Source organism: Clinocottus analis, unplaced genomic scaffold, assembly GCF_023055335.1.
Source record: "Clinocottus analis isolate CAN_PGR_092001 unplaced genomic scaffold, fCliAna1.0.p SCAF_13, whole genome shotgun sequence".
Lineage (NCBI taxonomy): Eukaryota > Metazoa > Chordata > Actinopteri > Perciformes > Cottidae > Clinocottus > Clinocottus analis.
This window is the reverse complement of record NW_027175854.1, coordinates 10,811,021-10,822,944: the sequence shown is the minus strand read 5'-3', so window position 1 is coordinate 10,822,944 and position 11,924 is coordinate 10,811,021. Positions and strand designations below refer to the sequence as shown.

Sequence of the window (11,924 nt, the reverse complement as noted above, 5' to 3'; positions counted from 1 at the left end):
ACACAACATGTTCATCTCCCCATCGGTTGACTCACATTCACATGGGGATGAAATGAACCCTTCAACATGCGGCTTTCCCTTTTTGCCCCGCTCTGTTGAAGCTGCAGCTGAACAACATCAGTGAGGTCTTTAAGGGCCTCAAGAAAATGTCTGGCCGCAAGAGACCCAACCAACAACCTTTAGGGGTTAAAAAAATGAACGAATGTCCTGAACTTATTCTTTAACAGATTTGATGACCCATCCATACCTCTCATCCAGACCTCCCTGCTGCTGCAACCCCCATCGTCTGCACGCCCTTTGGATTGCCCCTCTTTCCATGCCCCCTTTCCCACAACACTTAGGTCCCTTCCACACTCCTCACACACTGCACTCCATAACCAGTACCCCACCTAACTGCAACAACCCACGGCATCCCCTCAACTTGTGCCTTAGATACAACCAGGTGAGAAAAGAACTGAGGAAGATAAAGGTGAGAAAGGCCATGGATCCAGACGGCATCAGCTCAAGAATCCACAGGTCCTGTAGAGACAGGATAGTGGAGGATGGAGCGTGTCTTCAACTTGAGCTTGAAGCTCTGGAAATTATCAGGTAAGAAAAACATCCTGCGTGGTACCAGTACCAAAGACCCTGCGGCCCAAGGACTTAAAGAGCTTCAGGCCAGTGGCTCTAACATCCCACCTGATGAAGACCCTGAAGAGACTAGTCCTTGTGCCTTTCCCTGGTGAGCTCACCTACGGACCCACTTCAGTTTGCCTACCAATCTGCCATCGGTATGGACGACGCTGTCATCTTCCTCCTATAGAGAAGCCTCTCTCACCTGGAAAAGGCTGGAGAGTCATGTTTTTCGACCTCTCCAGTGCCTTTAACACCATCCAGCATTTGCTTCTGAGGGACAAGCTGGAGTAGACCGGGATGGACCACCACCTCACTGCATGGATCCTGGACCATTTCACCAACCTTTTCACAGTGTGTGTGGCTACAGAAGTGTAAGTCAGACCTGGTGTCCTGCAGCACGAGGGTCCAACAGGGTTATGGCTCCATTCTTCCTCTCCAAATTGACGGACTGAGGTCTTTTGGTGTGCAGGAAAACTATTGAGGATCTTCTTTGACTCTGTGGTGGCATCAGCCATCTTTTATGGAGTAGTTTGCTGGAGCAGCAGCATCTCGACAGCCGACAGGAAGAGACTGAACAAACTGGTAAAGAAGGCCATCAGTGTGCTGGGGTGTCAACTGTATATGGGGGAGGTGGAGGGAGACAGGTTGATGATAAGCCATCATTTCTGATGGACAACACCTCCCACCATGCAGGACACTCTGGCAACTCTGTGCTGCCTCTTCAGCCACCGCAGGTCCTTCCTTTCTTCTGCTGTCAGGCTGTACAACCAGCTCAACTCCCAGTAGACCACAAACAAACCTTGAAACATGTGCAATATATATGCACTGTACAATAATAGTTATTCTGTATATAATATTTTAGTTATTGTGGATTCTGTACAGTTTTGTATCGCTTATTTATATCACTGTTTTTGATCGTTTCTTTTTTTACTACGTCTCTTGTTTGCACTTTGCCCTATGGTGCTGTAAATTCGTAAATGTCCCTGCTGCGGGACTAATAAAGAATTATCTTATCTTATCTAATGCTGTAAAATATTAAAACCTCCACTTGACTCCCAGGTTTATTTTTTTTGGTCCATTTTAAAGGCTATTACATATTAGCATATTTCAATCTTAATTATCGATCTACAACTTAGAATAAACTATCAAGCTCACAAGCATGCGCGTACATTGGTTTGTACATGATAAAGAACGTTGCTTTATCAGCTCCGATTTAGGTCTGACCTTCCTGTAACCTCAGAGACGACAGAGACAGACAGAAGGATTATTTATACTCAAAAATACTTATTAGTCTTTTCACAAACAGGCTTGTCCTCAACAAAAGATTTGAATGAGATGTTAGTGCTACTTTAATGCATGTGTAAATGTGTGTGTGTGTGTGTGTGTGTGTGTGTGTGTGTGTGTGTGTGTGTGTATGTGTACAGGTGTGTGAGTGTGTGTGTACACGTGTGTGTGTGTGTGTGTGTGTGTGTGTGTGTGTGAGTGTGTGTGTGTGTGTGTGTGCGCGTGTGCTCAGAGTAACCAGCTGAATGGGTGTGTTCTCAGCTCAGGCTCATAGGAATGTCAGGCGTGGTTGTCAGTGTTGCCCAACACAAAGCTGCTCTGCATTCAGTCTGACACCTATGGCAACCAGTGGCTGTTTTACCAACAGCGGGGGCGGTGGGAGAGGGCCGGGGGGGGTGGGTGGTCTGGTCTCTGGACTTCCACCAGCATTCAGATATCACATATAGCCTTCTCCAAATGCATCATGGGTCGGCACCTCTAGGCTTTCAACAGTTATGCTCCGTACCCATCAGCATCAGATATGTGGGGGGGGGAAATCAATAAAACGTACATAAAAAATAAAATGTTAAAATAAAAACTTTTCAAATATACATATTGCAAAATGGAAATAATAAAATGTCCTTATTTCACGCACTTACAGAAGAACGCACACACAAACTGATGGATGGTTAGATAGATAGATAGATAGATAGATAGATAGATAGATAGATAGATAGATAGATAGATAGGAAAATATAAATTATGCTAGATTAATGACGTCACAGAGGAGAACAGGAAACCAAAACGCCTCAAGGGAGGAGGACATTCCTGAATGAGTTAATGGTGCTCTCCATCTCCAAAAATGATGGAGAGAGAGAGAGAGAGAGAGAGAGAGAGAGAGAGAGAGAGAGAGAGAGAGAGAGAGATGTAAACGCAGCTGGACTCACATAACTCATAAACTTTATTCTTGGACATCCGCCAGACGTCACGTTTCCCTCCGCTCTTCCCTCCCTGTCTATCAGCCCGTAACAGGCGCTCAGGTAAATCGACAACTTATCTGCGTGCGCAAGTGCGTCAGCGGCGTCGCGCGCGCTCACTACACGCCCAGGTGTAGCGCCGGACCCACCCACAAGGCAAACTCCTGTCGGGGCAGAAAACTGCAAGCTGTCAGTCGGCGGCAGAGCAGCGCGGAGGGATCACTTCACAAGGTAAGAGGTTGGTGATTTAACCGGAACGCCGCCGGTCCGGTTCGAACCCTCACTTCACTCTCAGTGCAGAACTGTTGTCATCGAGTCACAAAGTTACTTCGCTCAGTTTTCACTTCGTGAGAGTTCACTGAACGTTTCCTTCCCGGTGCTGGGGTCAAACTGGCGGTGCTGGACCAGCTGCTTTAGTCTCGCAGGGATGTTTTGATCACAGAACAGTACTTTATGGTTTTAGTGTCTAACTTTGATCATTGTAAACCCAGTGGGGTTATCTCTACAGTACTGCACGGTTGCATAATATCCTTCTGAAGATTACAAAAGAGTTGACCATATTAAAGAAATGTGTGGTAAGAAGAGCACAATTGTGTACAGGAGAGGACTGAGTTCTGATTTTAAAGTCAGAATTCTGACTTTAAATCTGAATTTATTCATCTGTAATTGGGTTCTGAGACACATATCAGAATGTATTAATATGTAATTGAGTTCTGAGAGAAATATCAGCATTTTTTTTTTCAACTGTCAGAATTCTAAATATTGTGCATATTATTCTCTATAACAGAGTCAGTGTGAACTTATGAACAAAAGTGTGGGTACTCCAGTCCTCATTGGTGCACCTCTGTTCATATTTTGGGCATGTTAGTTTCAGTAAAGGGAAATCTTAATGCCACAGAAAACAATGCGACTTGTGACAATGACAGTGACGAAAGCGCGGGATTCAAACCACTTAGAACATTTTTGGTACCCATTTACTGAGGATCAATGATATTGGTGACAAGGTACCTGTGAAGACCGCAAAGGATATTAAAAGACAATATCAAGCTACAGCCTATTCACTTGAGTCTCTATACTTTTGACAATGTTGTGTAGAAAAAAAAAATGCTTTAAGTCACCATAGGAATGTTATGGTCATTCTATAGGAGCAAGAAAAACCTGATACAAATTGTGTGTTACAGAGTGGATTCAGGTGATCTGGTGATCTGTTAGCTGTTTCCACACTTTGTTCCTTAAGCTTTAAACACCATCTGACTAAAACAGAAAAAGGACATCTGTGCAGCGCAAAACGTGGCAAATTAAACTTGCATTTTTCACAATGATGAAATATATTGTTCTGCGCTCAGTCAGAGGCTGGGGCGGGGCTGACTGTACCCTGCACTGTGCTCTGATAAGACGGCGGCAGAAAGGAGACTTTATCTTTCTTTATCAGCTGGGCGGGTGGCGGTATTGTCAGTGATACCAGCACCACAAGCAGCCATGGTGTCTAATGTTCGTTAATTAATGACAATAAAAACAATAACACCGGACCTTTAACCACAGCTGCATACAGCTTACATGAGTTTGGGTAAAACAGCAAGTCGGGTAATTGTTTTGTGTGTTAGTGCTGGCACACTGTTTCATACAGGTTAAAATAAAGAAACAGTCCAGTCAGTCCGGTAATTTCTCCATAAATATTCATTTTTTCATAAGGAAGTGGTCAGCCCACTGATGGATAAATTGGTCCGATGGCATATTAGCTTGTGGGTGCAACAGATGGTATTTCTGGGGTTCTGATGTAGCCAACAGTTAACCGGGCCAAAACCTCCTTTTACGTTATTCTCCATAGTTTAAAGTCTGTTTCGCAACTTCAGTCATGAGAATGAAGTCGGAGTCGAGAGACAGTGTCTACCACCGGATTGTTTAGAAATGTATAAAGGGCGAAATCACTTGTAAACCAGTGAACAGAGGTTGGTGGAGACCAAACTAGAGCTAACGGGGAGAGAAAACAGGTTCATCAAGTTGCCCCAAACATAACTCCAATGGAGTAATAATGTTGCACCATGTCTTCCTGATGTCTAAGGCAACCGTTTGTGGACACATTATCCATCAGCCAAAGTAACTTTATAAAACAGTATAACAGCTTGTTGTGTAGTTGTTTAGTTCTCGAGCTCGCTAACTCATTGCTTCTGGAGCTAACTTTGCTATTTTGACAACTCTCTTCAGTAGCAGGAGCGATACTATCAGCCGTTTTATGGCGTGACCTCAAGCAGAAAATGCATTGCGTTTAGTTCTATTTTGATTTTTCAAAATGGATGAGTTAAATATGGATGAGTTAGAACATGCTAGCCTGTGTTGTAGTGTTAGCGGGTCATAGACAGCAGCTGAGTAAACGTTGTGGATGTGTGGATGTCTCGAGGTGACAGGCTATCCTGTTGCTGTCCACCTGCATTCTTCTGCATGTAAAACATTGCTGTGATGCTAATGTCTCACCAAACGTCTACAGGGAAACCAAACAGGTGAGTCAGTCATGCATGTTAATTGTTTTCCAAGGCTGAGGAATGCTGAAACCCCGACTTCATATCAGCTGCTATCTCAGACTCCCTCCCCTTTGGCTCTATTGATAGTTTTCACGTTATCTCCATGTCCATCTTTTTATGCTCTAATTGTCTTTATCGCCTTTTTTCTTTCCAACCTTTTCCTGTGTGTTTTATCATGTCTCAAATTACTTGCCTGCTTTGATTCTGACTCTTACTTTATTTCTTTACTCTTGTTACTTTTCTTGTTTTTGAATTGTTTTGCATTTGCAATATTTTTTTTTGAGACATGATGATTGAAGTCTACGTACTGCCACACCTCTCTTGACATCCGCTCCTTAAACTTGATAGAGTGGGTGATTGTTTTCCCCTAAAATATGTGCACAATGTACCTGTTTAAAATGTGTCATTGAGAATGCACACCGACAGACAGCATTACTCAAAATATCTGTGCTTTCAAATATACACTGTGCAGAAAATGACCATAGTCTCTTTCTTACAGACTTGTTTCCTCTCTCCTTTCAGCTTTTTGTTTTTTCTGCATTTCCTCATACCTCTCTCACTTTCCCCTTGATCGCACTGCTTCAATTGCTCTGTTTACAAAACAGCTTCTGACACTCTTTGAAATTATATGCAGGAGGAGATGCAGGACTACATATATATATATATATATATATATATATATATATATATATATATATATATATATATATATATATATATATATACACACACACACACACACACAGACAGAATGCTTCTGTTTAACTTCATGAGGCTGTCTCACTCCCCCCCCCCCATCATCTCCTTAATATGTTTTAATGGGACTACATTCTGTCCCTTGACTGCAGTCCAGACAGTTAACCAACCAGACCAACGAGAAAACCCAACTGTGCTCTCTCAGTTTTGCTCAGCACACACCCATGTCTTCTCTTGCTCAACTGTAATTGAATGCAGTCCAATTAAACCAGACTTTAAATGGACTGAAAATGTATGTACAATAAGCAAAGATATACTATAATACAGAAATACAAGACTGTGTAACATTACAATATTGTATTGAAATAAAAAAAGATACAAATAGTATTAAATAATATGTAAAGTTTCAATAACAAACCGAAAAAATAGATCTTGCTTTTAAAGAGGTCTTAAAAGTAAAGATAATTTGAGATTTAAAAAAATAGAACATTGTAAACAATGTGTTTAAAATCTAAGTGAGTGACAACCTTGCAAGTGCTCAGATGTATGTATGGTTTCTTTGTACAATGTTAGACAGTGTGACAGATCAGAACTGTCACAAAAGCTCTCATCTTCCTGCTGTGTTTGCACATTGCTGTAATTCACCTCGCATAGGTGGAATGTTGTCTTTACTGTACGGTGGTGTGTTCTACATAGTTTGAGTTTGTTCATAATTTGTTCCTGATGTCTTTGCGTGGCAGCCTCTCTCTCAGTTACAGTGGGAATGTGTTCTGCCACTGTGTATTCTCTGTTGAAGGCCAAATAGCATTCCAATTTGATGTTGTCTCATGGGATCTGATAGTGTTTGTGAGCAGAGTCCTAGAACCAGAGGGCTGGGAATCTCTCTGGAGTTTTCCTTTAGGTGAGGGATTTGTCATGGACTGTGTTTTAGGTGGTTAAACAATTCCAATGCTCTCTTTTTGAATTTCGATAAATAGTTTGTATCATTCAAATTCTGCTCTTTAGTGTTTCCCCATTGATGCGGAAAACAGATTTGTAAAAATTGCATTTTTGCAAGACCTGCAAACAGTAGACATTTGAGTTGAGTGTCTGCTCGGGCGATGCCAGAAACTGCAGACGGTTGTAATGCACATGCCGATTCATTGATGTGTTGAAGATGGTTGGACTGGAAGCTGTACCTAACCTTCAAGCTTTGGGGAAAGAATTCTGTTCTTCTTTTTTACCAATGAATTATTGGTTTACATTGATTTTATTATGTCATAAGTTCACACCACATTACGATTAAAGATGACATTGAATAGAAAATAAGTAATAATGCAAAGCAGTTGATGGGATATTTGCCTCATACTGATACAATACTTGTTACTTAGGCAAGAGACCATACTTTATGAAAATATGCATATTTGTAAAGACTTGGTGACTACTGCAAGGTCAGCACTGTTGGCTCTGTGTTGATCAGAGATACCATCTGAAAACGTGAGTTTGATATCCATTGAGCCCCTAATAAACAATGAGAAAACCTCTGTCTCTTTTTACAGATGTGTGTGTGTCTGTGACACCTCCATTACTTTGGCATTTAGATATGTCATAAAAGTACAATGATACTTCAAGGAAACACACGGCGGCTGTACCTCAGGAAGGAGAGCGTGTCGTCTGCGTACCTGAACATTGTCGGGTTGATCCCTAACTCCTCCCTTCTGCATGTCAAAGTGTCCTTGAGCAAGACGCCAAACCTTGAGGCCGAAGGCTGTGCCATCATGGTGTGTGAATGTGTTGGTGTGAAGATAGAAAATATTGTCATGTAAAGTAAAAAGTAGATTAGAAAGGAACTATTTTTAGATTAGATTTCATTTTGTCATTACACATGTACAAGTACAGAGAAACAAAATACAGTTTAGCATCCAACCAGAAGTGCAATAGTAGTAAGTGTCAATATGTACAGAGAATAGAGTTAGCTAAATTCAAGTCTGTTGTTAAAGTGATTTAAAAAAAAAGTTCTGTAGGAATACTTTGTCTGATCTGTTCATATACACCGTTTGCTAGAGAGAGGAGCAGCTGTGAGTTTCCAGGGATCAGAATTGTGTGTGGGTCATCTAAACGTTCTCACAATGGAAGCAAGTCAAGCACTTAGTGCTGCAGTGTTCCTTCATTTCTGCGTGATGCGTCGTTGTTCAGGGTGTTGTCAGCTGTCATCATAGTTTACGAGGATCAAGTATGTCTGTGTGCCTTCATTCTCTTCATTCTGTTCTTTTCATGTTTGCAGAAGTGATCACACGTGCCCCAACCCAGATGCACGGTAGATACATGCACCTGAAAATAATTAGATCCGCTGTATGCGGAAGTCGGCAACAAAACTCTTCTAAGTCTTCTAGTTTGTGTATTGCTAATTTCAAGGACATTAGGGTAATCTAAATCTGTAATGGCCACAAAATGATTAATATGTCATTTCAAACGATCAACCTCACGTTAATGTAAATATGGTCAGTAGTGTTTCAAATTACATAAAATGTAAAAAAAAAAAAAAAAAAAACTTCTCTGCCGATGGTTAAATCCAGTCAGATTCAGTGGTGTTTGAGGGCGTGGTTGTTTAGGGCGGGGCGGGGCATTTCTTGTAGATTTCCTCTGCCGATATTTCTCGATCTCCTTTAAAGCCTTTTGGAAAATGAGCATGACTCTTAAAAGCAGTACAAGTATTTATTTCTGCCGCCCCAGAGTGTTACTGAACAAGCCATCTATTGTGCTGCATTCATTTCTATTATAATACAAATGTCAAGTTGTCTGGCATGAGGAACACCCCGAGGTGGCATCTGGTGCCCATCAATCATTAACGCATTGAAATTTATGTGGAGCAGGAGAAAGTTCACATAATGCTCTAAAAAGCCTCTCTGTTTCGGTCCATTAGTCACTGCGCTGTTACAACACATCAATACTGGGTTTTATTCTGCAAAGGAACCATTGTCCAGGTCAGTTTGACATTTGGTTTTCTTGCATTTTTGGTTATCAGATTGCTGGCAGTAATAACATATTTAGCTGAATACATTCAGCTTTAAAAACTGTAAATGAACTGTTCTAATAGTTCATGCACCAATTTAACAGCTTTCCTAAAAAGTGATTGGGAACAGTCTGTGTAGGAATGTAATCAAAGATATATAAAAAAAAAAGCTTTTTGTGTACCGTGAGTAACTAGCCTTAGTTTTACAAAGACGTGCTAAGTCATTATTACAATAATCTCTACAAACAGATCCTATGGCTGCGGATATCTGTCGGCAGTCCAACAAGATTTTGGTTTCTGTTTAGTCTAAACTGCAACCTTGAAACCTATTGTCTGATGTCAATTAAGCTTTTTTTATTAATCGTCAGTCATACAAATGAGTTTATGCAATCTGGTCGTAGGCGTGGTCGCTCAACTCCAACTCCATCCTTGCGTCGCTAGTTGCTGAACCAACCAGCGAACGAAAAGAGAAGTCTGGGCCTGGATGTCTGCTGGCTACACCAGAGCCTCACAAGCACTTTGCTCCCAGTGGCCTAACTATTGTCCAGAGCCAATGGGTCCAGAGATTGATGGTACAGTAAACCTCTTTAGCGTGCAACACAGTGCACGCTAAAGGGCTTAGCGTAGAGCTTGCTACAAGTCAGCACAGTGAATCCTGCGATCTCCTTCCAAGCTAAATGGTTAGCAGTAAGTGTGTGGGTGTTAGAGGTGGGGGCATTTTGTTAAGTATAACTCAACTTCATGAATGGTAAGATGTGTCAGACTTCAGTCAGTCATCACCGAAAACTAAAGTGTTACCACGCAGCCTGCTTGTCTCACATTACATTGCGCATGTTGGATTTTAGTACAGGCTCATAAGAATCTGAGTGCGTCATAATATCACAAAATGAAACTCGACAATGACTAATGGGAAAGGAGGGAAGGCGGATGGAGGGGGCAGGTATGTCAGGAATGAGGGTGTGAGCCCTGAACGACAGTCTGTCACAGACACGCAAAATTGTTTGCAATGGTAACATTGCATACTTCTGATCATTTCCATTTGTTCGTGTGTTGACTCAGTCAACTCACCCTGTAAACGACAGCTCCCTGTTAAACTCTGGGATGTGTTCCATGTACTTATCATCGTGGTGTGCAATTCAACTATCGCTTTTTTTTTTTGTTGGCATGCGGTAATCTGGACTTTCTCTGATATCCCTCTTGCGTGAAGACAATGCCAAGTCTTTCGACTTCCTCTAATTAGTTTCCCATGAAGGCAGACACATGACTTTGTTTCTAGGCCCCTACATACTGTACGATAACAGCATTCTGACACGATTACACAAGCAGGAAATAGTGGAGAGGACAGGTCATCAACTTTCATTGTGTCAGCAGAATTAAATGTGTTACTTAATTCAATTTTAATTAAGTGAGTCAACAACGTTGTAAATCTGCAGACTAATGCCTGATGTCTCAGTGTTATCGATATCTAAGGGTTCTCTCACCTTTCTTACTTTTGTAGATTGGAAGATCAGGTGTGTGTGTGTTGGTCTTTCAGTGGTTTTTAGCTCACCAGTGGGTCTATCCAAAGCTCCAGAGCAGTGCTAATGGTACATTTTCCACAGAACTGTAGGTACCATAGCCCTGTCGATCAGGAACAATGAAACATTTTCCTGATGATAATAATAATGGGACATTGCGAACAACATATCAGTTTTGAAATTATAACAAGTTAATACTGGGGACTGTGGCGACTGTGGCTCAGTGGTGAGCAGGGTCATTTTTCAATCAGAGGATCGGCGGTTCGATCCCCGGCACCGCGACCCCATGTCAATGTGTCCTTGAGCAAGGCACTTAACCCTAAAATTGCTCTTGTAGCTGCGCCTACAAAGTATGAATGTGTATGAATGGTTGATAATACTGATGTGGCACTTTGCATGGTGGCTCCTCCCATCCGTGTGTGAATGGGTGTGAATGGGTGAATGATGTCATGTAGTGTTAAAGCGCTTTGAGTGGTCGGAAGACTTGAAAAGCGCTATACAAGTACAGGTCAATTAATATTTGCTGGTGGGCAGCACAGTCCAGTCCAGTGACATCTCTAATAGTTACAAAACAAGAGAAATCCACCATAGCTGAACAGATGAATAATAGACTGAACAGAACAGGCAGATGAAGGCAGATCTCAAAGATCCTCTGAAAGCATGACATCCAATCCATCTGCAGTGAGGAGATGGATCCCAGGGATTTGTAGTTGTAGCTTTGAATGAACAAAGTCTCAGGAGGGCCCTTCTGTTACTTCGACACACAAATCACAGCACAGTCTGAGTTTAATAAACCCTTTCAACCATCTCTAAACAAGTTTCTGCGATGGAATTAACTGGAAAATGAAAAACCAGATCATGACCTGAAAGGGTGTTTTGAAACTCTGGCATGAAGGTCAGACAAAATACTTACTCTCACACGAAATCTGTTTTTGATGTACTTGTAAAATCAGAAGCAGAAGCATGTCGACATGAAATAATTCCTGGAATGCATTGAACCTCACAGAATTATGGTGCTTCATGATTTGAGTTGTATAATTCAGACCATAACGCTGACGCCACTGAGACATTTGCACTTTCCAGATTACCCGGATGGAGGTAACACTCATCGGGACACTATCATTTCAAGAAAATACCCTGGTTAACGGTTTTTGAAGAAGACAGAGTGAAAATGAAGAAAGAGTATTTTGGTTATTGAGTGGTAAAAATAATGAATAAAAACACGGTCTCGTCCAAAAGATTCAGCTAACAAGTGGTGGTAGAGCAAAAAGTCCACTTTGACCTTCGTGAATGTCTCCTTGTGACACGTAGCTTTGTTTATATTCAATGTGGGGCTGATTGACCC

At 41.6% G+C, this 11,924-nt stretch overlaps 1 protein-coding gene across 1 annotated transcript in view; it reads left to right on the top strand.

The window, feature by feature from the left end:
* The first annotated feature begins 232 nt into the window (after positions 1-232).
* Positions 233-11,924, top strand: part of LOC137783869 (cingulin) — a 51,978-nt gene continuing 40,286 nt past the window's right edge. The window contains exons 1-2 of the mRNA XM_068574208.1: positions 233-588; positions 2,861-3,086. Coding sequence (XP_068430309.1) covers positions 233-588; positions 2,861-3,086 — 582 coding nt within the window. The remainder of the gene's footprint in view (positions 589-2,860; positions 3,087-11,924) is intronic.